We start from the raw sequence: 24,560 nt of genomic DNA on the forward strand, positions 1-24,560 counted from the left end.
GTGTACTCATAATGCTTCTGGCTGACCTTACTCCAAAATTGACAATTCTGCTAATTTACGTACCCATTGAGCCAAAAATAGCATAGCTATTTATGGGAGCTATATCTAAATCTGAGCCTATTTCTATGAAATTCCCCAGTAATGTTGACACAAAATGTGTGATAATCGGATGATAATGAGAATATTATTGTAATATTAGTACAAATCGGACGAACACACATATGTATGAGAGCTATGTCCAAATCTGAACCGATTTTTTCCAATTTCAATAGGCCTATGCCAAATTTGAAGACGATCGGATGAAAACTGCGACCCGTACATTGTACATAAATTAACATGGACTGACAAAAAAAAACGGACACAGCTAAATAGAATCAGTTAATAATTCTGAGTCGATCCGTATGCTTATTAATAGATCTAACTCTATTCCTTCGTGGTGTAACAAACATACTGTGGGGTATGTACATTTAACGAGACTAACTCACGCAAATAATCTCATTTTCATTTTGTGCACCAGTGAATATAAATCTATTTATAATCTCCAAAAGCTAGGAGAATTCAACTAAGAGCCTAAAGCAAAACTAAAGAGTCATAACAAATCGCTAGCGGCGAAACCAAAAAAGAAACGCGGAGTCAGGAGTCAAATTAAGGATAAACAGCAAGACTGGTGGTAAAGATGTTAACATGTTTTACATGTAATGCATGCAAAACAACTTGACGCTGGGTCTTGACTCTTTGATTGGATTTAGACTCTAAATCTAATCAAAGAGTCAAGAGACAGCGTCAAGTTTTTTTTACATACATTTTATATGGAAAACAAAAAAAGCGCCACAGCTAGAGTCAGAATTTGGTGGTATGACGCCAGTATATTTATCTCAGTATATTTCTCTCTTCTCGCAGTATATTTTTCACTGAAAATGTTGCCACATTTTCATGAAAACTCGTTACGTTGCCAACAGTTTCAGAGGATTTTACTAAAAATAGGATAACCTTACATAAAAAAAATATGTTCACAAAATTACAGATGTTTGTATGTTAAATTTACAAAAATAAAAAAATTGTTTTAAGTGATAAAATTGCAAAGCAGTTCGGACATGATAATTTTGATACTTTGGTACTTTTTTTGATATTTTTTAAACATCGAGTTATTTGGTACTATTTCGACAATAACCATATTTTATTATATTTATGCGAAAACTCAAGAAAGGAGAGTTTTAAATCTTATATTAACATTAGTATAACCCATCTCAAATATGCTCATGAAAATTCTATTAAGGAACAGAGGGGACACTTCTCTCATATACAGCTATGCTGTCCAATTAAGAGGTAGCGTCATTAGCACATCAACAAAAATGTAACCCCAAAGAAACTACCTTGAGCGGCGAATGCCGTAAATTTAAATGTTAAAGTGTTTTTAGAAATAAACTGTTTAACAACTTATCTTCTTCAAATGTGCTTTATATTTGCATTTTCATCATTATAACACTGTTTTGTTGCTTATATGTAAGATATAAGAAAAAGCACACAGATTTGCTGCAAAATCAAAACAAAAATAAAAAAATTGTACTCAGCAGTTCGCATGACAAGTGCATCCTGTGTCCAATACAAGTTTAAGCTCAACGAGAGGGACCTCCGTTTTATTGCCAAGTTCGAATGGCATGCTGCAGAGCGGCACCACTTTAGTCGATAAGTTTACACAGTAAATACCTCCGACTCCTCGTCAGTACTAGGAGGGGATAATCAACGGTGAAGTTTGTTTCGATGTTCTCGTCGGGATTTGAACCAAGGCCTTCAGCGTCAAAGTCGGATATCCCCGGCACGGTATACCTGTGAGCACCACACAGGCTGGAACATTGCGGTCCAATCTGTGTGGTGTTCATTGCTGTCACGAAAAGCTTAGTTGCGAGCTACCGGACGCGTCCACAGGTTGCTGATAGTGGAATGCTCCATATGGAGTAGCTACAAGGGCTATCGAGTGGAGTGTCTCAGTGAGAGGCTGAGTGGCATCGGCTCTTGCACAAATACTAAGTGTCTATAATGCTCGATATGACAAGGCGAGTTATTGACGCCTTATAACCAATGCCCACCTTGGTCCCGCGTTCTTTGGATCGGAACGAGCTTGCTCGCACAGGAGTTTGACGAGGATCGCCCCTTCACATGAAAATGTGGCTACAACCACAGCAACAACAAAGTCGGATATCCTAATCCGTTTCACATTCCTTAAGTACTTCCTTAATATCATTAAAGATATAAACTCCAGAATTGAAGATGTTACTTGCAGTAAAGGCAGTTAAAATCTAGAGTTTGGTCTGTATGGAGGCTGCGTCGAACCATGGGGACCTTGTTTTGAAATGATGTAGAAGGGGATAATGCATCTCATTACTCTTATTTATTTAAAAGCAAGAGGTAAAATTGGGATATCGGTCTATATGGGAGCTTACTCAAGATACACTTTTCCATACTTCGGGCCACTGTGCGGTAATAATATTCAATTATTGTTGAAGTTTGTTTTCTTGAATGCATTTATTTGTTAAACACTATTGTTTTTCTAATAATTTAGATTTTGAATAAATATGTCTATGGATTTTATTAAAATTGTTGGAGAACGCATACCTACATGCATAAATACCTTATAGTTGTTTTTGTTCGTTTTAGTTTAATTAAATATGTGCTATTAGCTGTACATGTATGTATGTATGTATGTATGTATATGTATATTTGATTCTTTTTAATGACTATTCATTTATTGGTTGCTCTGTTGCCGTATGCATGTGTAAACGCTGAGTTTAAGATTGAGTGAGTATTTCTCCTTTTAGTGGTAGACATCAATAAGAGAGTATTTAAAGTACTTATGAGTAGAATAGGAGTGAGTATCGTAATGTGGCTTATCTCTTTAACTCTTTGAATATCTCTCAGTGGGGATATGCATTTTTCTTTTCATCTTCTGTTTGTTTTTGAGACGATCATAAATAACAGCACGGAATAAACTACGAGTGTAATTATTAAATATTAACTTATGCTATATATATATATATGTATATTAGGGTGGGTATATGGACATTTAAAGTTCATTACATGGTTAATTTCACATAGACTTTAAGCAGTTAGTAATTCATGTTCAATAATCACACGAATAAATTTTAGACTAAATAAAAATCGCCTAAAATTAGACATACAAGATGGGAAAGTCTAGGAAGTTGGAATTTTTAATTCATTGTTGTTTTTTTTTTTATTTCAAAAATCATTGTTAAATGTTTTTCATTTTATAGTGGGGCAAATAAAACTTTGTGTGATACTCAAGGGGGTTCATTTGAAAACTTAAAAGGGCTTTTAAACGAATGTACTGGGTACATTCACAGCTTGGTATATGACTACATTTCAGTAATGACGGATCATGGCCGACATCGTAGAATACACATACACGTATGTTTTTTTTTTTGACAAAAAACTGTTAACAACACTAAGAGTGAATATTTAAACTTCTAAGGATTACAAGGATATCAATTAAAACTACGAATATCTATAGCATTTAAGAACTACAATAGTGTGGAGATTTGGCGATGAGATTCGACGAGACATGGGAAATGAGCTCGTGTTGCACTTACAAAGATAATTATTGCTAGCACAGCAGACTAGATGGAGAAGAGAAGAGAGCATGTCCTTGGAGCAGAGCGAAGCGGAGCTTTTTATCAGGTACAATCAAACCGATTCCAGTGAGGAATAGCCAAGGGCAGATGTGGTTGAGGTGTCGCCGGATGACTCTTCCGAATCACTTGATGGCTGATTTTGCGATTCTGAAGATTCCATCGACGAGGAGGCTTTCTCCGAGCGAGCTATTTCCATTAGCCGCTCATTGGTTGGGTGGTTGGTGGCATTGCATTGCATGACATTCTCCGGACTGTGAAAACTCTCGTTGGTGTTTGGTGGGACTGTAATATTCTCTTCGGTTGGGGTTGGTGGACAAAACACTGAATTGCTAAAGGTGCAAGGGTTTTGTACACTGGCTTCGGAAAACAAATACCTTTTGCCTTGATAAATGTGATCGGCAGCGCTGGAGGATGGTTGCGAGGGAGCACCACCGGACGATGTGGATGAGAATGAGTCGCTGCCGACAGATGATTTATCTTTTTCGACTATGGTTGACAGTTGTCGAGGTTTGCTTAGAAGCTGATAATGGGTAGCCGGTGACCGGACACTATTCACTGGTGTGGTACTTAGGGTTGAGGGTCGTTGACGTGGTTTGTGTGTGCGGCTTTCAGTTGAATCACTTTGGCGAAGAATGGTGGCGACTGGAGACCGATTTCGCTGGGCCCGAATAGGTTTCAGGGGTGGCATTGAGGTCTGTTCCCACCAATTCGTTTCACAATCTGTATCCCGAAAGCATTTCAGAAGACAAATCGAAAATGCAAAAAATTTTGGTGCAGAATAAAGTAATTAATAGACAAGTATTTTGTTTCATAGAGGAAGATTTCACTTCTACTAATTTGTGAAAGCAATGACAGAGTGGAAAAGACAGAGTAAATTAGCCAAGGTGCTTTTTGATAGGAACACTTAAGGGAAACGTTTCACATACACAGAAAAAAATTTAAAATCGTCTTAAATCACGAAAATTATGATATTAATCATCGTTTTTGAAGGAGTAATTGAAAAAATTTCAATTAAAAAAGTTGCATATTTAATTAAAGAAATGACTGAAATGTTGAAATTTTCAAATAACTTTTTATTTGATGCAAATATAAAACTGATTGAAGCTTTCGGAATTTTCAATTAATTTTGTGATTGATCCAATTTACAAAATGATTGAAATTTTTTAAAACTTTATTTGACGTCCGTTTCGTAGGACCGGCTACCATGGGATTGCTATAAATGTGGGAAGTACGGGCCGCTGAATTTCCTTTCAGTTGTACCATATGTAATATGGTGCTTTAGTAAAATCAATTAAAGGCAACAGTGCACGTATTAAAGAAAAAAGTGGTATATTAATTCAAACATTAATTTTTCGAATCATTTAAAAAAAATTGAAAATTTCAAAAATCATATTCAACTAAAAAAATTATTGAATTAATGAATTTTTTAATTGAAATTAAATTGTTATTAAATTACTAATTGAAAATTTTAATTTTTAATGGCAACTTAAAGAAATATTGCTGTTGCAGGGAGAGAACGTGCTCTACAGTAGAACTGGTAAACTATCTAATAATCGCAATATTCGATATTTTCGATAGTTTTAATAATAAATATCGATAGTAACGATACTATCCTTAATTTCCCATCACTTATATTTCAAACGGAAATGAGAAGTAAAAATCAGCAAATCGATTTATACAGAAGCAATATCAATGCTCAGACCAAATAAAAACAAGATTAATAAAGTCATTTGGAAGTCATTAGAGAAACCATTGCACAAAATGTTAGCCAAATTCGATGAAAATTGCGCCCTCTATAGGCGCAATGTATTTTAAAGGATGCATTCAGTGTCGGGATGCTTATTTTTGTTAATTTTGCAAAAATTTTAGCTTTAGTACCTATCGGAAAAATGTCAATCGATATTCAGTCAAAAAAATTAAATATAGATAGTGCCATCGATATTTTGCCAGCTCTTCTCTGTGGGGAGATTTGCTCTCAGCTGGCTACCGTGAATATTAAGAGTTATAGAGGAGGTCCATTGATTATCAAGGAGTTGAAACTGCCCAATATGCCTGAAATCCAGATTTTAACACTAGAAAGACCATAACTCCCTATATACCTTGGTATTTTTAGCTGGAACATTTTAAGATTAAAATATTGTTTTTTTAAATCATGCTTTTTTATCAAAATTGAATACATTTCGGTTAAAAAATATAGATGTATATATTCACAGAAAAGTAAATAAATGTTTTATATATAAAAATGAATGTGTGTTTGCTTGTGGGGTTAAAAATTTGTTTGTTCCCTATAGACTCAAAAACGTTATATAAGTTATATAATTTTTTTTTTATATCGGACGGGGGACGGACCCTTCCCCTTACCATCAAAACCCCACCCAAAATCTAAAGTGAAGCGATCGGGACAATATGGGACTCAAATGAAAGGTATTTGGGAATAGAGTACGAAAATTATATTAGAAATTGAGTCCAAGTACCTAGGGGGCCTCCACGACCCCAAAATCCCCCAAAATAGGCATATTGTGTGATCATGTCAATATGGAGCTCAAATGATAGGTGTTCGGGAGTAGATTACAAATATGACATTAAAAACGAGGTCCTAATAATGGCGGCCCGTCCCACCCGCAAACCTCCTCCAAACCCTCCGCATGGGAAAATTAGCCGATCATGGCTATATGGGGTTCAAATGAAAGGTATTTCGGAGTAGACTACGAATATGATAGTAAAATTTATGTCCAAATATATGAGGGCAAAGCGGAGCGGGCCGAATTCAGCTAGTACTCATATACTAGAAGCATTCTTACTAAAGTTTTATATATATTATAAAAAATAAAAAAATAAATAAAAAAACAAATAATAAATAAATATATCCCGAGCTGATGGCTATAGTAGCCAAATCTTCACTTTCTTTCATTTTAATCTTATATTTACTGTAGGTTAATTATTAAATGAATAATAAATATTTCCCAAGAAAAGTATTAGTTCTTTTATTCGAAGAAATATCGTTTAAATTTGCTCCCATTTAATCAAAGGGTTCATATATTCTTCTGCAAATTGAGTTTTAGTAGTATTTTGATGAAATTTGGTGATCAGTGGTTCAATTTCATACAAGGGGTCAAAACGGTAAGTCATTCTAGTTATCTCCGTAAAAAAATTTTAAATAAAAGAATGCGTTACACGTAAAGGTTACATCAATTTAATAAAATGCAACATACATTTTCGAACAAAAAAAAAATTATTGACGAAATTTTCGAATTTATTTCAAAATTCGGTCAAAATTACCAGTTGGTCTTTCTAGTATTAATCAGCAATCAGCTGGATATGTTTTGATCATCTTGACATTACAAGTCGATCCAGCCATGTCCGTGCGACCGAATGAATAATGCAATCAGCTTGAATTTTTGAACAGATAGTACCTCTATTGGCATTGTTTTATAGGGGTTGCAAATGGGGCGAATCGATTCGTATTTGGATATGGCTCACATATAACCGGTGTTCGGGCCTTAAAGCCTCAATTTGTTCAAAGTTCATGGGTGTCCTTCTACCTCCCCTCTAAAAACCTTTTATTGCCTCTTTAGCCTTCTAGATACCAAACTATTCACCTAAGCGCATTCTTTTGCATAATTCTCTTTTTTTTGCATAATCAAGGTTTTTGGTTGGTAAACCAAAGTTGGACCCGACTGAACTCATCCCTTCTCTGCCCTAGAGTAAACATAACCATGGCTAAAGCACTCTGCTTCGTAATATTTTCGTGAGAACATCAAGCTTACGTGTGAGCATTGGCGAGTACACTACCTGGGTTTCATACCTTCCTGGGACTCTTCATCTTCGCGTATAGAGTCACGTTCTTTAGCTTGTTTCACTGTGGACGTGGTCTTGCCATAGCTGTCCACAACTTTGCTGTTCGTTGTTTTGGAATCCATGGACGACTGAACTACCACATCCATATGCGAATCCAACGAGAATTGCTTACCCGACATCATGATGCCTCGCACCCGTCGTCGCATCGAGGGAGATTCTTGATGCTGCAAAAAGTAACCATAATCCCAATAGAGAATAGTACAATGGCAAAATTTGAGGCTTAAACCTACCGCAATTCTTACTCCGGCATAGGTCTTGGCCAGAAATTCATCATCAAATATGGCTGCAAATGAACCGTTCACAATCTTTGGTGATAAAGGAGTGTTTGAGAGCAAAAGACTGCTACCAAATCCATCCGATTTCTCTTTGATGTCTGAAAAAAGAAGAAGCAAACAAAGTGGTGACCAGAATCTATGGCGTCGTTGTACTTGGGACACTTTTTTCAATTCTAAGATTTTATTCGCAACATTTATGGAAGTACAAGTAAAAATAGTGAAATGTGGCATAAAATTATCACGGAACATCCGGGGATCTCATCACAGTGTTTGAAAATTAGCCGGTCAGAACGAGCTCTCTCTTCACTGATACTTTTGAAAGAGAGTAACAATTAAAACAGTCTGGAAGAGTTGTTGGCTCATACGAGTCGATTGAATTCTTTAAGCATTTTTGATATTAGATCAGTCTTCAGGGCCTTCATTGTTTTAGAACATAAGTTGGACCTGAAAAATGTTGAAAAATCCAAGTTAACCCAGGGAAAAGGCAGCGTCTGGTCTTGGGCAGCGGTAGCGGCAGCATAGTTGACTTTTTATTAAAAATGAGTAGAAAATCTTTGTTTTGAGTTCACATCCTACTGATACTGTCTTCAGTTTCTTCTAACTGATTGGGCAAACTAAAAAGGCCGAAAAATCCGAAAAATATTTTCCAACAATTTGGATTATAGCAACCAGCGGCTGCGTTAAAATCAACATCGCTTGGAAAGATCATTACCAATTTTAGCTAAAAGTGGTCCTTTGGTGGGTAGTAGAAATTTCTCCCAGATACTGACAATTGACAGATACATAGAGAATACTTCACGTGGGTTATGTGGCATAAACAAAAATACTGTAGAAATTTTTATTTCGTCGATAACTTATAAAGAGAACATTTGCTGCAAATGTATTCCAGTTTTAAAGATTTACTACCGCTAGTTTTATGAAACATATCACATTTTTACTAAATTTCATTTAGAATCCCATAAACATCACGAAGACAAGCCCTTCAGTGTTTCGGCCATCCATGTTGAGGTTCCACAATTCTTGGGGTGTATACCTTTGAGATAGACCCTATTCGATATACTGATGTTGACTTCGCCTAGGATTTCGGTGGCTGCATTCTTGATCTCCATCCAGTCTTTGAGGATGTCATCGACTGTGGTGTGTGTTGAGGTGACTGTGAAGCGGATGACATATTTTCCTTTCAGCGATGAGGGAATGCAGTGAATGTTACCCCGATGATTGAGACATTTCAGGAGACGCTCTGTGATTTCATTGTCGCCCTTCATGCGGAAAACCACCAGACCTGTGAAAGGAAATGAAAAATTAAATCTTGGCCAGTTGGTACACTGTAAAAAACTGAGTGTATGCTAATAATTCGGACTAAATTATTTGTTATTAAATTTTCACATTCTGAAGTTAATTTTCAAAAAAAAAAAAAAAAAAAACAAAAACTAAATAAATAAATTTCATTATTATTTGATTTATAGAATAATTTCAGTTATTTCCCAAACAATAATATTAAATTTAATTATTTTCTTGTTGTTAATTTTGTTGATACAAATTTAATTAAATTTTTCTATGAAAAAGCTTCGCCAAAAATGTTGTTCTCTTTGAAAATGTCATTGAAATGCGATTTTTTTGATTTTCCAAGACGAAAAATTTTTGACGAAATATTGGAACTGAGTGAAAATTAAATTTTAAGCGGAATATAGGGAAAGTGTGGTTAAAAACAAAATTGAATCAGAATTTGATTTTAAGTTGTTCATGCATTCTTCTCAGTGTATAAAAACCTTCACTTTCCTAAACATTTATTTCTTTTTATCTGTGTAAAAAGGGTTTCTGAATTTAGTAGATTTTTTGAGACAATTTTTTTCCGTGTATGAACTTTTTTGCTTTTTTAAGCCAAACTTTTTTTTCCATTGCCAAAAATGTGTTTGTCCTTGAATTCATGAATACTTTACCTAAATGCCGCTTGGCCGGTATTTCAAAGCGGTGATCTGCGGCCACAAGGGCTTCAAATTTCTGCGCCAGCCTCACACCTTCACGTATGTGACGCTGCAGTCCCTTAATGCCATATGAGCGAAGGACGAACCAGATTTTTAACGAACGGAAACGCCGACTTAGAGGTATTTGCCAATGCATAAAATCAACAGCTACTCCCGAGTTTTCGTGTTGCAAATACAGGGGTTCCACATTGAAGGTGCGATGTACAGCGGCACTGTCTTTTACCCTGGAGATTGTGGGGAGAAGAAAGAAAACAGAGCATTTGGATTTTTGGTGGAATTTCTCTCGATTGGTTTACTTCTTACCATAGGGCTGTGGCATCGAAATGAATCATAAGCCATTTGGAGGGATTAAAAGCAATGGAGTCGGCTCTTTCTATGCCCTTGAGCCACGTGCGAAACTCTGGACATATGAAAGCACTGCCCGCATAGGCGGCATCCACGTGCAGCCACAAATTGAATTCCCGGCACACAACGCCAATTTCCTCCAAATTATCAAATGAACAGGCACCAGTTGTGCCCAGAGTGGCGCAGACCTATAAATAAAGAGAGCACACACACACACACACACATAACACAGGATAAATTAGTCGCGTCAGATATCACAAGGACGAATGAAGTTATTGTTGGCTGTTATTCATCACAGTTTCCTCATTCATTACAGTTTTCCTAATCGGCTTTCACTTGTTGCTGTCGAAAGCTCTGATGCGATATTAAGTAACCGAAGTGACAGGACTAAACGATAACCACGCCACCGATGAGCTCCCCAAAGAAAGGTGCAGGCCTTTGGGCATCATATTTTACGGCAAGTGAAACATCTGCTCACAACAAGTCTCATAGTGAACACTCCACTCTGCTTAAGGCAATTGACGAAAACACAGCCATTGGGAATTGTGGTGGTATAGCCATTTGTTGTCGAAATGTTTTCAAAGTATGTTTAAGGATTTGCCCGATTATTCGCCAATCCTATTTGGTGTCAGTTCGATTAGAAGGAGAAGGGTATTTTCCTTCCCACAAGATAAATGCTAGTCAGGTATCATTTTACATTTTTAATTGCGATTATTTCAGGCCTGATATCTCTCTAATTGTTCCACACTCTTAAAACTTTAAACAATTTTATTTTTGATTTCTTCTTCTAAAACATGGGATCAAGATGTATCCCAAAATCGTCGCTTATATTCAGACCTTGAATTATTAAAACTGAGGATTTTTGTCCAGATATCTCGCAAAATGGGTCGCTTTAAAAAGTTCTGCCATTAAGTAGAAAAAACTCATTGTTGTGGGAGAAGTGTTGCCCTGTTTCCTATAAAAATGAGGCGCTAAAAATTAACCTATTGAAAAGACTGTCTTACACACAACGGAATTGTTACTCAAATTAGCAAAAATGTTTGCTAAAACAGCAGTTTTCGTCTGCTCAAAATAGGAAAGCAGGCAAACAGATGCTACTTTGGACTAAGTAAGCAGTTTAGAAACAAGGCCACTTCTAGACAGACGAAGATTACACTATCAAGATTTGTGGAATATTACCCGTGCTGTTATATGGTTCTGAAGCATGGGTATTTGTGAAAGCAGGCGAGGCAGTGCTTGGAGTATTTGAGAGAAAGATTCTTCGTAAAATATATGGACCGGTTTGCGATAATGGAGAATATAGGCGACGTATGAACCACGACCTGTATGAGCTGTATGACGACGATAGCATAGTTACACGCATCAAAATACAACTGCTGCGTTGGCTAGGTCGTGTTGTCAGAATGGATGAAGAAGCTCCAGCAAAGAAGTCTTTTGGAGGCTAACACGGTGGTACACGCAAACTGGGAAGACCAAAAGCTTGATGGAAATATCAAGTGGTGGGAGACACCTCGAAACTTGGTATCAGAAATTTTGGAATGAGCGCAGAAGATCGAGGCGCTTGGAACGCTGTTCTACGTGCGGCTAGTGGAACAAATATTCTCTCATAGCCAATTAAAGTAAAGTAAGTGGAAAAATTCTAACTACGATTTAAGACAAAGGTATCATTATGCGCTTTCGATTGGCAAAAAGTGGACGAATGAAACTAGTGAACAATAATTGTCTGAGAGAGACAAACATTTTACAATGCTCCAAAAATTTTTTTTTTTAAATTCTTGGAAATTAAAATATTACACTCAACCAAATTTGTTATTCAAAACAGCAAGAATGGATGCTAAAACAGCAGTTTTTGTCTGCTGCACATGGGAAAGCAGACACTACCGCTGTTTCGGCAAACATAGGGCTGCTGTATTCTCAAACATATCGGTCAGCTTAATCAGCAAACAAAATACAAAATTTGCTGAAAAAATTGTAATGCATTTTGATGTTTGTCTGTTATTTTTTTTTTTACTTAAGCCATTTTTTTTTAATTTTTTAGAAATTTTTGTTGGAAGAGATGATTTTAATTTGTGGAAAATTACCGTGAAAAGGCTACCTGATCCATTCATTGGTATACATTTCGATATGTGGCTGAGCTCGCTCACATTTTTTGTTATTGCTCTACTAATGTGTACGATACATGGCTGGCATGGCCTTTTGTATCTAAATTTAAAGAAATAAGATTATGGAATGTATACATTCAGTGGTGATTTTAAACACCCTCTGAGACACACATTTACATTGGTATTTTATTTCTTCTTCTAACATCCCGTTCATAATTAAGTAGCAGTCATTTTCAGCAAACAACAGACTTTAGCCTGCAGTAAGCCCGCTGCTCTGAAATTGCAGAACTACTGCTACCATAGCAGAACTACTGCTACCATAGCAGCAAAATTAACTACTAATATTCAGCGGACCGTGTTTGCTATTTTCAGCAAACCTTTTTCTGTGACTGTACACAAAATATTGAGAAAACTATATTTTTTTCAGTAAAAACATAGTGCTTCAAGAAATCATAGGTAAAATAAAATAAATATTACATATTTTCGTTTCTTTTTTCAAATTAATGAAATAAAATTTTATCAAAATCGGACAAGGGAATATAGGCGTTCTGGCGTTACTGGGTTAAGGCGATTTTTAGGGCGTTTTATTGTATGTTCGAGTCTTAAAGACAATTCATTTTCACTTACCCAAAAAGGTACCAGACCCTGACGTATGTCATCTTCAATCGCTTCACGCAATGGCTGTCCATTCATGGAAAGATTTTTGTCTGCCTCAATGTAGCGCATGCGAACAAGACCTTGAAGCAAAAGGATCTGTGGGTCAAATAGGGGAATAACTTTTAGCTTACCCTTAAGCTTACCAATTAGGGCGGCTTTTTCTACACTCGAATGGGCCTGATCCGAACAATAGGCGACGAGACGTGCATTTATTTCCGCATCCTGGTAGCCGGGACATTTCTCGTGAAAGCGTTGAATGGCCCTCGTTCTGCCCGCCAGAAGGCACACCAAGGTAGCCTCGCTGGCTGTGGTCTGCACTACACCGCCGCCGCGGCTGGAACTGTGCAAATTTAGGAAATCATCGGGCAGTCCTATCATTTTCCCCAGCCAATTCATGACGATTATCTCCAATTCTGTGCAGGCCGGCGAACTGGCCCATGTGAAGCCCAGGCAATTGATGGCGTCAGCCAACATATCGCCCAGCAAGGAAGGAAATGAATTCAGGGCCGGGAAATAGGCATGCATGTGTGGGCTCTGCCAGTGTGTGATGCCGGGCATTATCACTCGTTCCACATCATCGAATATATTTGGCCAGTCTTCGCCTTCGATGGGCGCCGAATCTGGCAGCAGATTTTTCATGTAACCTGGCTTAACATCGGGCAATACACGGCGATCTCGTATGTTTTCCAGATAGTCGGCTATATAGTCGACCATTTCTTTGCCTGCAAAGGAGCGACACTTTTAGTTAGGGGAAACTTTTCGCGAAAGTTTTTCAAAATTATAATTAAGTAAATTAGATAAACATAATAAATAATTAAATAATTTTTTTACACAAAACCAGTATTACAAACTTTACAATTAGGTAAAAGAATAAATAAATAAAAAAAGAGGTAAGAATTATTTGCAAATAACATGTGAAAACGCATTTGGATACCCAACACCTTGGATATCGATATTAAACTCATTACGTCAAGTCTAGTGAAGAATACATCATTTATGAAACCTTGGCAGCTATATGAAAATATGGTCCAAACTCACCAGGAACGTCGAGAAGTCGAACACAATTCATTATCTTAGACCACAAAACGGGAGATTGGTAGCTATATTCAAGTATAGTCTAATCTACAACATATTCAAAATGTGTAGCCTAATGCAGCTCACTGTGCCAAATTTAAATGAAAATTTGAAGATCCAAGAACGAAATGCATGCACTTAAAACCGGTAGGAAGGTACAGCTGCATCCATATTAAACTCTATGTAGACGGTACTCGGTACAAACTTCGACAGGCCTTACACAATTCATGGTGGTAAATTTCTGCGAAATCGGTTAATAAATATGGACCCCAGAACATAACTCGGGAGATCGGTCTATATGGAGGCTATATCAATATACTGTACGAACTTAACCTGCCTATGGACAACAAAAAAAAAGAATCTGTACAAAGTTTTAACGTAATATCTCTATTTTTGAAGATAGACGGACAGGCAGATATACGTACGGACATAGCTAGACCGCCTTAGATTTTTGATAAATTCTTCCGTTATGGGTATTATAATTAAAAACTAAAAAAAATATTTGGAAATCTAAAGTTGAAAACGTAATTTATTGTTTGGATTCATTTGAGTCCTTGAACAGATGACCTGTTCAATAAATTTTCCCATGCATGATAATAATAAGGGACCTCAATGATAAGCAGTTGCGTTTGTGCTGCTTGGCCAAACCACTTCGTTGACAAACTTTACAAGGCCGAATACTTCACAAATGCTGTAAGCCTTAGTGAGGGGATAACCATCGCGGATTTTTTTTTTAGGAATGCTCGCCTCCATTTGAATTCAAGCGTTCGGACTTGCAAGCTCCAGCGCCACGCTGCCCTCCAAAATTAAATAGTGACCAGCAGTAACAAAAGGGCCAAGTTGCATTTTAAATGTCCTTCCCCATGGATCGCATTTGCCATACTCTTTGGAGGACTTCTCTTTTTAATTGGAAAAAAAGCTCTCAGGAAGTCATACTAGAAAATCAGTTTATATGGGAGATTTATTTAGCACCGATTTGGTACCTTGCATGGACTTTGAAAGTTATTGGTATTATGGCTTAAATCGAATGAGATTTGCGTTCTCTAGGGGTTCGAGAAATATTAAAAAAACATGAAGTGAAAATTATTGCCTGACATTGGAAGCCATCAACACAATTTCCAAAGGGTGCACAGAATCAGGTGTAGGCCAGGGGGGGTAGTGTAATTGTGTAGACAAAAAATATGGGAAAGAAACAGCTAGGCAAGAGGTTTGTCGAGCGTAGGTAATGTGGTATTTATATCATAGAGGCATATTCGCAATAAATAAGATACAAATACAACATACCAAAGTACGGCGCTTGAAGCCTTCACACCTAATATGATTGAAAAGTCTTCTAACCAAAGACAAAACGCATCCCATTAGGGTTGGTGTGTGTGGTGATCTAGGGCTTTCCTTTTCTATTTGCAAAGAAAATCTCCGATAATTAAGCTCGTCTCGAAAGAGGAACAAACGAAGAAATTGTAAAAGGTTGAATGATCTTCGCCCTAACAGGCAAAAAAAACTTGAAAATGAAAATTGTTCATATTTTCTTGCAAAGTTGCCAAAACAAAACTTCTTTGTCTTCATTTGGCAGCCAGTCGCTTTATATTGCATCAGTCATTGGCCTATTATGATGATAGGCTGGCTGATGAAAGCTGCTACACCACAAAATTTTATAACATCTGTCAACCTCTTTTGAAAGACGCAAATTTCTCTCAGAAAGCGTATTGTAATAATCGGAGCTACATTTTAACCTTACCTATGTAATATTAGCTAATCAAAAAGTAATGAATTGCTGAAGAAATCAATGTTTTCTTTGTTTGCAAAATTATCTTAAGCAAACTATGAATTATTTGGACAAATTACTGGATTTATCCACAATAATTCTGGTTAAAAATGGAGTTCATCTGTTCTCTGAAAATGGTCGATGGAAATAAGTCAATCAAGCAATTTCAAATGGAGAAGGAAGCCAAACAACAATGGGCGTTTAATTGCATATCATTATCATCATTATAAGTTTTTTTTTTAATTAATAATGTAAACAACAAGCCCCCAGAAAAATGCATTCTCGGTCACGTTTTGTGGCATTAGCGTTGTCAAATATGAGGGCTTTTCCGATAACACAAACTAATCGCCTATATTGCTTAGCGACAAAGTCATCAATCAGGTGACATTTGAAATTTATGATGGCAATTGACCACCTCTAAACTCAATCTTTTATTGTTACGCCATATCCTTATCCGCCCGTCTTTCAACAATGGAAAGTTTTTCCCAAAGATAGAATAGAACTGTAGCTAGTTGATATTAAGTAGGCAGCGGTAGGTTTAATGGTGGAGAATTACGTTCGACTCCTAGCACATGCGAAAGATTTTTTAACTTGTCAAAATTTATTGCTTTCCTATTTGCCTTTGTTTACAACTGTTTTAGAGGTATGTTCTAAGACCATGTTTCCACTTGGAGCAAATCTAGATTTGCGACGAGATATCGGAGATATCGTGTTTTGCAAAATGGATTCCGATACATTTTTAATGAGAGCAAATCCACTTATTTGAGGAGACTTGCAGCAAATCTCCTAATCACAATAAAAACGCTGTCAAAAATGTCACTGTTGACAAGCAAAAACCGCATAAATCGAAGCATAAATCGAAGTAGAAAATCCAAATAAATTGGATTTGGGCTCTAGTGAGCCCTAGTAAGATATTAATAGTTTTCGGCTTTTCGTTTATTTAAAGGGTGATCGCAAAATTAGCTGGCATGGCAGTAAACAGCAAAGGTCACATTACCGGGTAAGCCAGTGGGTAACCCGAAGCAAAATACAGTAACCAATTACTTTCAGGTATACCGTCAATATTACTTTAACATGGTCATGTCATTGAAGGAAAGTGTTTCGGAGTAAACATACCACCATATGATGAGTTATTAATTCTTCGCACATACACTGAAGTGATACAAATAATGAAGAACCTCTAAACATACTGAAGTATGGATATATACCTTCGATTAAATAAAAAATTATCTACCTATTTCCTGTTTCGAAATACGATTTTCTTCCTGCTATTTCGCACACCCTCATAATTCGAATTCAGTATAACGAGTCTGAAGTCTGTTTTGGCGCCCGGAAAACAAAAACAATGTCGTACTCAGATACCGGAAAGTACTGGGAATTTCCTATTGAATACTAATATCGTAAAGTTGGCCGAAAATTGGACGCAATAATAATCCATGAGGGAGCCCCATCAATCTACTTGATATGCGAGAAATTTGAACTCCTTCAATATACGCGATATGGTAATTAAAATTAAGGGAAGTTCAGATATGCAAATTTACATTTTTTAAAGTCTTGAACTTTAAGTCGATCTAGTCAACATCGTCTCTGTATAACTCTGTCATCAATTCGCAAAAAAACTAATTCTTATCACTAATTTCACAATCGAAGACAATAAATTTGTCCGTTTAAAATTTGCTATTTGTCGTAGTAAACTGCGACCATATGTCTGAATTTGGTATTGAATAGAAGAGAACAAAACTGAATTATTTAATACCAAACGAGGTTTCAGACAAGGAGCTTTTCTTGTGATCTCTTTTTTAGAATTGAATCGACATGGCACACTATTCACAACAACACTTGGTAATCGCCTATGCCGACGGTATTGATATTGTGGGTGGGTCAACAAGAGCAGTATATGCCTCCTTTGAAAGGTAAAAAAAATGAGGATAAAACAAAGTTAATGTTATCAACGCTTGAAACGTCATATGGAACCGGTAGAACAGAAAAAGTTGGTCTATGAGAAAGTCAACTGTTTTATTTACCTTTGCAATGCCACAAACAAAACGAACGGCAGCAGTTTTTCGGCTTAAGTAGGCAGTTCAGCTGCAAAGCCACTTCTCGCCTAACAAAAATTGCGTTTTATACGACACAAATATCAATCTGCGTAGATGGATAATATTGACATCTTAAAAAACACCAGCAGTATAACGACGTTGGCCATCAGTTTCCGTGGCGATTGGTCGTATGAATCGCAACGAATTTGTTTCCATATAAGAGCTTGAAGAGGATCGCCACCTCCACATGCAAATGTGGCTACCCCAACAACGATACATTTGCTAGCTTCTGTTGTCAGAGATTTGAAAATGAAGCTAATGGTGAGGAAAGCCAAATATTCGATTGCAAAGCAAATTGGAGAAAGACATCGCAAAATAGGTGTCAGAAATTAGAGGTGAAGATCGAGGCGAGCGTAACCCCTCGAATCCATTGTCTGATTTTGAAGAATCCTCATATATTATTTACTTCTTCATACCCTCCACCATAGGAGGGAGGCATCCCATTTTCGTCATTCCATTTGCAACACCTCGAAAAATTCGTCTAAGATACCGTAAAGAATAGAAATTCTTGATTGCCATAACATTTTAAGTCGTTCTAGTCATGTCCGTCCGTCTGTCAAAAGCACGCCAACTTTCAAAGGAGTAAAGCGAGGCGCCTGAAACTTCGCATGAATACCTTTTATTAATGTAGGTCGTTTGGAATTGTAAATGGACCAAATCGGCCCATGTTTAAATATAACTCTCATATAAACCGATCTCCAGATGATATTTCTTGAGCCTCTAGAGGGCGCAATTCTTATCCCATTTGACTGAAATTTTGCACGATGTCTTCTCCTATGACCACCAATAGATGTAGTTTGCTGGTGTAGCTCCCATATAAACCGATCGCCCGAGTACACTATTCGAGCCTCTAGAGGGCACTATCTTTACCCAAGCATATCCATGGCGACTTTTTGTTTTGACCTCTCATAATCCTCTTAAGTTTCTGTCTATAAAGAGACACCGTCTGAAAAACTTGACAAATGCTATCCATGGTGGAAGGTGTATTAGATTCGACCCAAGCGAACTAAGCTTGCATGCCTTTGCTTGTTTTGTGTTTGTATTGACTTTAAATACCTCTTAGAACCTTTTTAAATTAAAAAGCTGATACGAAACTAAAACAAACAACAAAATTAAATAAAATTAAAAGAATATTTTTCAAGAATTCTTAAAAATCAAACTTTTACTGCCAAAAAATGATGAGTTTTGTACTTTCTAGCAATTTCGGATCGACGCCCAAGACATCAACTTGTGGAGAAGCGCTGTGGCCCAGAGATTAGCATGTTCTCCTGGATTCGTATGCTGGCGAGAATATCAGAGAACAATTTGTAGCTGTGCTTGTCCCCGAAACTAATGCTGGCGGCAATAGCGAGGTTTTTAGCAATCTAAGACTTAGTATAGTACAGGAGGTCACGGTAGCGTAGAAAGTTAGAATATTCGCATATAAGTCTGAACGCCTGGGTTCGAATCCTAGCGATATCATCAGAAGAAATTTTCAGCGATGGTTATCACCTCCTAATGCTGGCGACATTTGTGATGTACTATGACATTTGAGAAAATGGTATGGCAGCCATGCAGAAATGTTTCCTGCGGCACGTCGGTTTGGATTTAAAAGGAGTCCCCTTGTCATTGGGTTTAAACTCGAATCGAACAGTACTCATTTTTATGTGAGAAGTTTGTCCCTGCTCCTCATGGGCAAATTTGCATTTGCATGACTAACTTCAACTACGACAGTTTAACTTGCCTATTACGCCTTGCCTTTTTTCAGATGAGATATTTTTCGCCAAACAAAGTCGAGCTTAATCACCAAGAGAATTTTATGAGTTAAATTTAAATTTTTGGAATATTCCTGATAAAAATAGTCATTGGCACACGTTTAAAGATCCTTCATCTTTGAATGCCAGCGCTGTTGATAATGTTTGGCAGCTCATTTTTGTGCAACACATGTTGCAGGTAAACTGCAACTTTTAAAAATTCAAATATTGCATGCAGACATCCACAACCGTAGCGCAGAGGCTATCATGTCCGCCTATGACGCTGAACGACTGGGTTCGAATCCTGGCGAGATCATCAGAAGAAATTTTCAGCGATGGTTAGCACCTTCTAATGCTGACGACATTTGTGAGGTACTATGTCATGTAAAACTTCTCTCCAAAGAGGTGTCGCACTGCGGCTCGCCGTTCGGACTCGGCTATAAAAAAGGAGTTCCCTTATCATTGAGCTTAAACTTGAATCGGACTACACTCATTGATATGTGAGAAGTTTGCCCCTGTTCCTTAGTGGAATGTTCATTCGCAAAATTTGCAATTTTGCATCCACAAAATACCCGTTTACCTTACGGTCAATATCTCATAAAGGCAACGGTCAATATCTCGCAAAGGCAACTCTTGGTAAAATTTATTTTTCTCAAATAAATCTTCAAGTATCCCCTCTTCCTTAATAGAATGTTCATGGGAATTTTTAGTAGTTTTTTTTAATTGTATACCAAAGGTCTTCAGGCAGGTTGTTGGGCATCTACATAGAAGTTCCATCCCACAGTATGGATTATTTGTAAGACCCCGGACCCTGATCGCCTTCCTCTCGAGGAAGTTTTTCTTGGCATTTCCTTCAAAGCTGGTTGTTATTTTTGGGTTTTTTCCTTACACCCGTCCACTGAACAGTTTTATAATTCTCATATGCCTGGCTTAAATCACATGGTTTGTGTTTTTGTGCTGGAATTGCAACAATCCCTCCAAGAATGTTGCAATCAATTGTGACTTAAGCCCTCAAGGGAATTGTGGGCTGCTTGCTGGGTATCTACGTCAGGCCACTTTTTTTAGCTGTTTTGTTTTGTTTTTCAATTCCTCACAGTACATCATTACATTTGCTGGCTATGTGGGTGGGTGGGTGGTTGGTTGGTTGGATGCTCCTGCGCGTGTGTGTGTGTGTGTGTGTGTGTGTGAACTTTAGTTAATAGGCTTTATTATATTTTATGTCTGTTGGGGGAAATTGAATGCCAAATAGACAAAGTCAACTTTAGAATGCCCCACCCCCGCCGAAACCAAAGTCAAATTCACCCAGTGCCCAGTGGGCAGCAGTAACAAATTGTTATTAGATAAATTATCCGTTGAAAAGTCAGAGGATTTGCCAGAAGCAAATTAGACTTTGCCATCCCAAAGTCCATCCGATTGTTTGTTAGCACTTACATACATATGCACGTATAAACATTTATGGCATTGGACACTTTGTCTAATGGAATCGCATCATCTTATGACCATGAAATTCGATACTGTTCTAGGGAAAATGACCTTTTCCCTCAAGCCCAATGGGCCAACACACAAACGCCATCACACACACACACACACAGTGGCAAATACAATGACACAGATTTGGATGTACTTACCCCTTTGGCGATACTCCGTTACATCCATGATTAGGCTGGCTGGCTGGTTGGTTGACTGTCTGTGGACTGACTAGCTCCTTAGGTAGGTCGTTCAAGAGACAGCGGGTGTTCTGCTGCAGTGTTGCTTGCGATGATGCAAATTAGGCTGAAATTTGTATTTATGACACACAGAGAATAAGAAACCGTTAAATATCCTTGCTGCGATAAGCTCTTCGATTTGCTCGACTTTTTATTGCTTGTTCTTCTGGCTTCAGAGGCTGATGGATTAGGGATTTAGTTACAATAGAGTCCGGTGATTATTGCCTCAGAGTGGGAATGCGATGTTGAAATCCAACTAAACCTTCCAAACAGCCCTCTGTCACTGTGCGAAATAGCGTTGGAATGGAAAACGTCCATTGTTTTTATAGGGCTTCTAACTGATTCGGCGTTCGTGGGGGAAAATGGTAATACCCGAGCGAAGCATTCGACCATTATCGCAACTATGAAATGTATAGAACCGATAACGTATTCGGTATTTCCCGTTCAATTGCTATTGTGTGCGTTTTAGTAGCAAAGGTGTGTTTCGAATCGAATTGAAATATGTAATACACTTAAAAAAAAAGGAGTGAAGCAAACTATGCAATTAATCATACTCTTCGAAAGCGAAATATGTGTTACAAGCATGGGCTAAACTGATGGTCCATGCCATAGTTTCAATGAAATTTAGAAAGTTTTTGAATAGCCATGGACCAACCAAAGAAATGCGTGACTACGGTGGCACCTCCCTCTCTCTCTCTCTCAGCTTGTAATTTGAAGTAAGCAGCTATGAAGCGTTCAATATTTTGACTGTCTCATTCTTCTACGAAGGGCAAAGTGGCAATTAAGGAAGTTGCCGCCTTCTTAGAGATTCTCCATGAGTATATGGGTGCAGTAGGAATTTTAACTACAGTAGTCATAACAAAAATTATTTGAATATCCATTTCAATTTTTCAAACTTAAATTGTGTCAAGTTCACCCAGGTTGAATCCTATACCCAGTGTGAATTGCCTTGTTGCAAGTTCCCTGGTATAAGCAGAAAGGAACGTAAATGAAGTGCAAGACGACAAATCGAAATATCGTTTTGCAGGAGAGCTACTTTACTTCAAAAGGTGAAATTTTGAGTGGCTTGCTCTTCTTGCTCGGGAGACAGCCAGGCTGATGGACATGATCGGATTGACTCAGAATGCCATGACAATCGAAAATATATATACGGCAGTGCTCAGAGGTTAATATGTCCGCCTTTGATGCTGAACGCTTGGGTTCAAATCCCAGCGAGAACATCAGAAAACAATCTCAGCGGTAGTTATCCTCTGCTAGTGCTACTGACACTCATGAGGTATTTGTTTTAGGTAATCAGCAGTGTAAACTTCTTTACTAAGTGATGTCTCTCTGTCTCTCCTTGTTCAGGAGACAGCCAGGCTGATGGACATGATCGGATTGACTCAAAATGCCACGGCAATCGAAAATATATATACTGCAATGCTCAGAGGTTAAAATGTCCGCCTTTGATGCTGAACGCTTGGGTTCAAGTCCCAGCGAGAACATCAGAAAAAATCTCAGCGGTAGTTATCCTCAGAGCTCAGAGGTTAATATGTTCGCCTATGAAGCTGAACGCTTGGGTTCAAATCCCAGCGAGAACATCAGATAAAATCTCAGCGGTGGTTATCCACTGCTAGTGCTAGTGACACTCATGAGGTATTTGTCTTAGGTAATCAGCAGTGTAAACTTCTTTAATGAGGATGTCTCTCGTTCGGACTCGGCTATAAATTATCATTGAGCTAAAACTTGTATAGAAATGGCACTCATTGATATGATAGAAGTGTTGCCACTGTTCTTTAAATGAATACCAATATTTTGAGACTTTACATACAGAATTATGAATGCTAAGTATGGCCCCATTCAAAGGCGGACTAACATTTAAATGCACCGGTCGTATGTAGTTTAAATTCTTAATATTGTATGCCAAATGATCTGAGATGATCTTTAGAGAACATATCGATAGCAACACTCCAGTATTTTGTCAGTGTTATTTCGATGCTCTCACATTGGAAGTTATCCACTTCTTATGGCAATTATTTCATAAGTTGAGTTAATTAGCATATAAGCTAAGCGTTTCTAAAGGAAATACCGTACAAAATTGAACTTTGTCGCAGAACTGTTTTTTTTTTGTTTGTAATACAGCATTGTTAAAAAATTCTAATCGTAGCTCTTAATCTAGTTAGCAATGAAGTTCTGAAAGCACAACATGCTCTTCCTGTATTCCATAACGCAGTTGACGGTTCGTCCGACTCGACCCATGCATTTACGTCATTACATGTTTTTATTTGCGGCCCTAATCCCAGCGATTGCATGGGTGGAAAAAATTTAAACTTTTCGAGTCTCTTTGAAATGATGACGTAAATAATTTAAGATCTTGCAAACAAGAACACTCTAAAACCGTTTTTCTTTGCTTTGCCCATTCCACACTTTTGGAAACGTAAGAGAAGAAACATAGTTCAGAATATATCAATAATTACATTTTTTTAGGATTTCAGGAGTTCTATATCTGTTTTTGGAGGTTGTAAACCTAACCTAATATAGGGCGAAGATCATTTTTATTTCACAATTTTTGGTTTGTTTCTCTTTCGAGAAAAGCTAATGATCGGAGTTTTTTGCCAAGGAAAAGGAAAGCCAGAGATTACAACACACCAACCGTTGCGGTTCACATACTTGAAAATGCAATTTTGCCCATGAGCATTCCATTAAGGAAGAGGTGGTAAACTGCTCTCACATCAATAAATGCTGTCCAATTCAAGTTTAGGCTCAATGATAATGCACATCTTTTGTATAGTCGAGTCCGAAAGGCCAGCCGTAGGGCCGAACGTCTTTGGCGAGAAGGTTTTACATGGCTTCTGACAAATGTTGCCAACATTAGGAGGAGATAACTACGGTTAAAAATTGTTCTAATGTTGTCGCCAGTATTCGAACCCAGGCGTTTAGCGTAAACGGCTCCACATTTTTAATCTCAGCTAAGGTCGCCAAAAAGTGGTTCTGTTTCAAGGGGTTCAAGATGGTAATTCGGGGGTCAGTTTACACGAGCCCTATATCTATTGATGGACCTATACGGTTGACATTAAATCCAACACTTTTAATGTCAACCGTATAGGTCCGCAGGTTCATATGACAGCTATATGTAACAAGGTTCTATGTGGGCGAAGTTTGCCGCGTGATCTAAAGGGTAAATTTTATTACAAGTTTGAGCCCAATCGGATAAGAACTCAATGCTTCTAGTAGAGGTTTTGTAAGGCAACTCAGATGATCGATTATACAAGGGGCAATTTCCAACGACCTACAGTTTAAATTTCCAACGACCCACAGTGGCAAGATGCTTTCGTGCA

General features: G+C 37.6%; 1 protein-coding gene across 3 annotated transcripts; it reads right to left on the bottom strand.

Annotated features, from left to right (window-relative positions):
• Positions 1 to 2,504: 2,504 nt before the first annotated feature.
• LOC106084585 (histidine decarboxylase) lies at positions 2,505 to 21,555 on the bottom strand. 3 transcript variants are annotated; one of them, XM_013248396.2, is made up of 9 exons: positions 21,166 to 21,555; positions 13,013 to 13,591; positions 12,840 to 12,949; positions 10,069 to 10,298; positions 9,721 to 9,989; positions 8,814 to 9,062; positions 7,736 to 7,878; positions 7,453 to 7,669; positions 2,505 to 4,367 (listed from the first exon to the last, which is right to left on the bottom strand). In XM_013248396.2, exons 1-9 carry the CDS (start codon positions 21,191 to 21,193, stop codon positions 3,700 to 3,702), a joined length of 2,493 nt encoding a protein of 830 aa, XP_013103850.2. In that variant the 5' UTR covers positions 21,194 to 21,555; the 3' UTR covers positions 2,505 to 3,699. The 3 variants fall into 3 exon arrangements, with proteins under 3 accessions (XP_013103850.2, XP_013103851.1, XP_013103852.1); XM_013248397.2 differs by having other exon boundaries at positions 4,280 to 4,367; positions 7,440 to 7,669; positions 21,166 to 21,554; XM_013248398.2 differs by lacking the exon at positions 2,505 to 4,367 and having other exon boundaries at positions 7,436 to 7,669; positions 21,166 to 21,554.
• Between the last annotated feature and the right edge of the window lie 3,005 nt (positions 21,556 to 24,560).

Source organism: Stomoxys calcitrans, chromosome 5 (assembly GCF_963082655.1).
Source record: "Stomoxys calcitrans chromosome 5, idStoCalc2.1, whole genome shotgun sequence".
NCBI classification, from domain to species: domain Eukaryota; kingdom Metazoa; phylum Arthropoda; class Insecta; order Diptera; family Muscidae; genus Stomoxys; species Stomoxys calcitrans.

Bases quoted from the DNA above. Each gene is read 5' to 3' on its own strand.
- LOC106084585 (XM_013248396.2), bottom strand. From the start codon at position 21,193: ATGGATGTAACGGAGTATCGCCAAAGGG. The intron at 13,592-21,165 runs GTAAGTACATCC...GCTCCTTTGCAG, and splicing joins AACGGAGTATCGCCAAAGGG to GCAAAGAAATGGTCGACTAT. The intron at 9,063-9,720 runs GTAAAGTATTCA...TTCCTTTCACAG, and splicing joins ACCGGCCAAGCGGCATTTAG to GTCTGGTGGTTTTCCGCATG.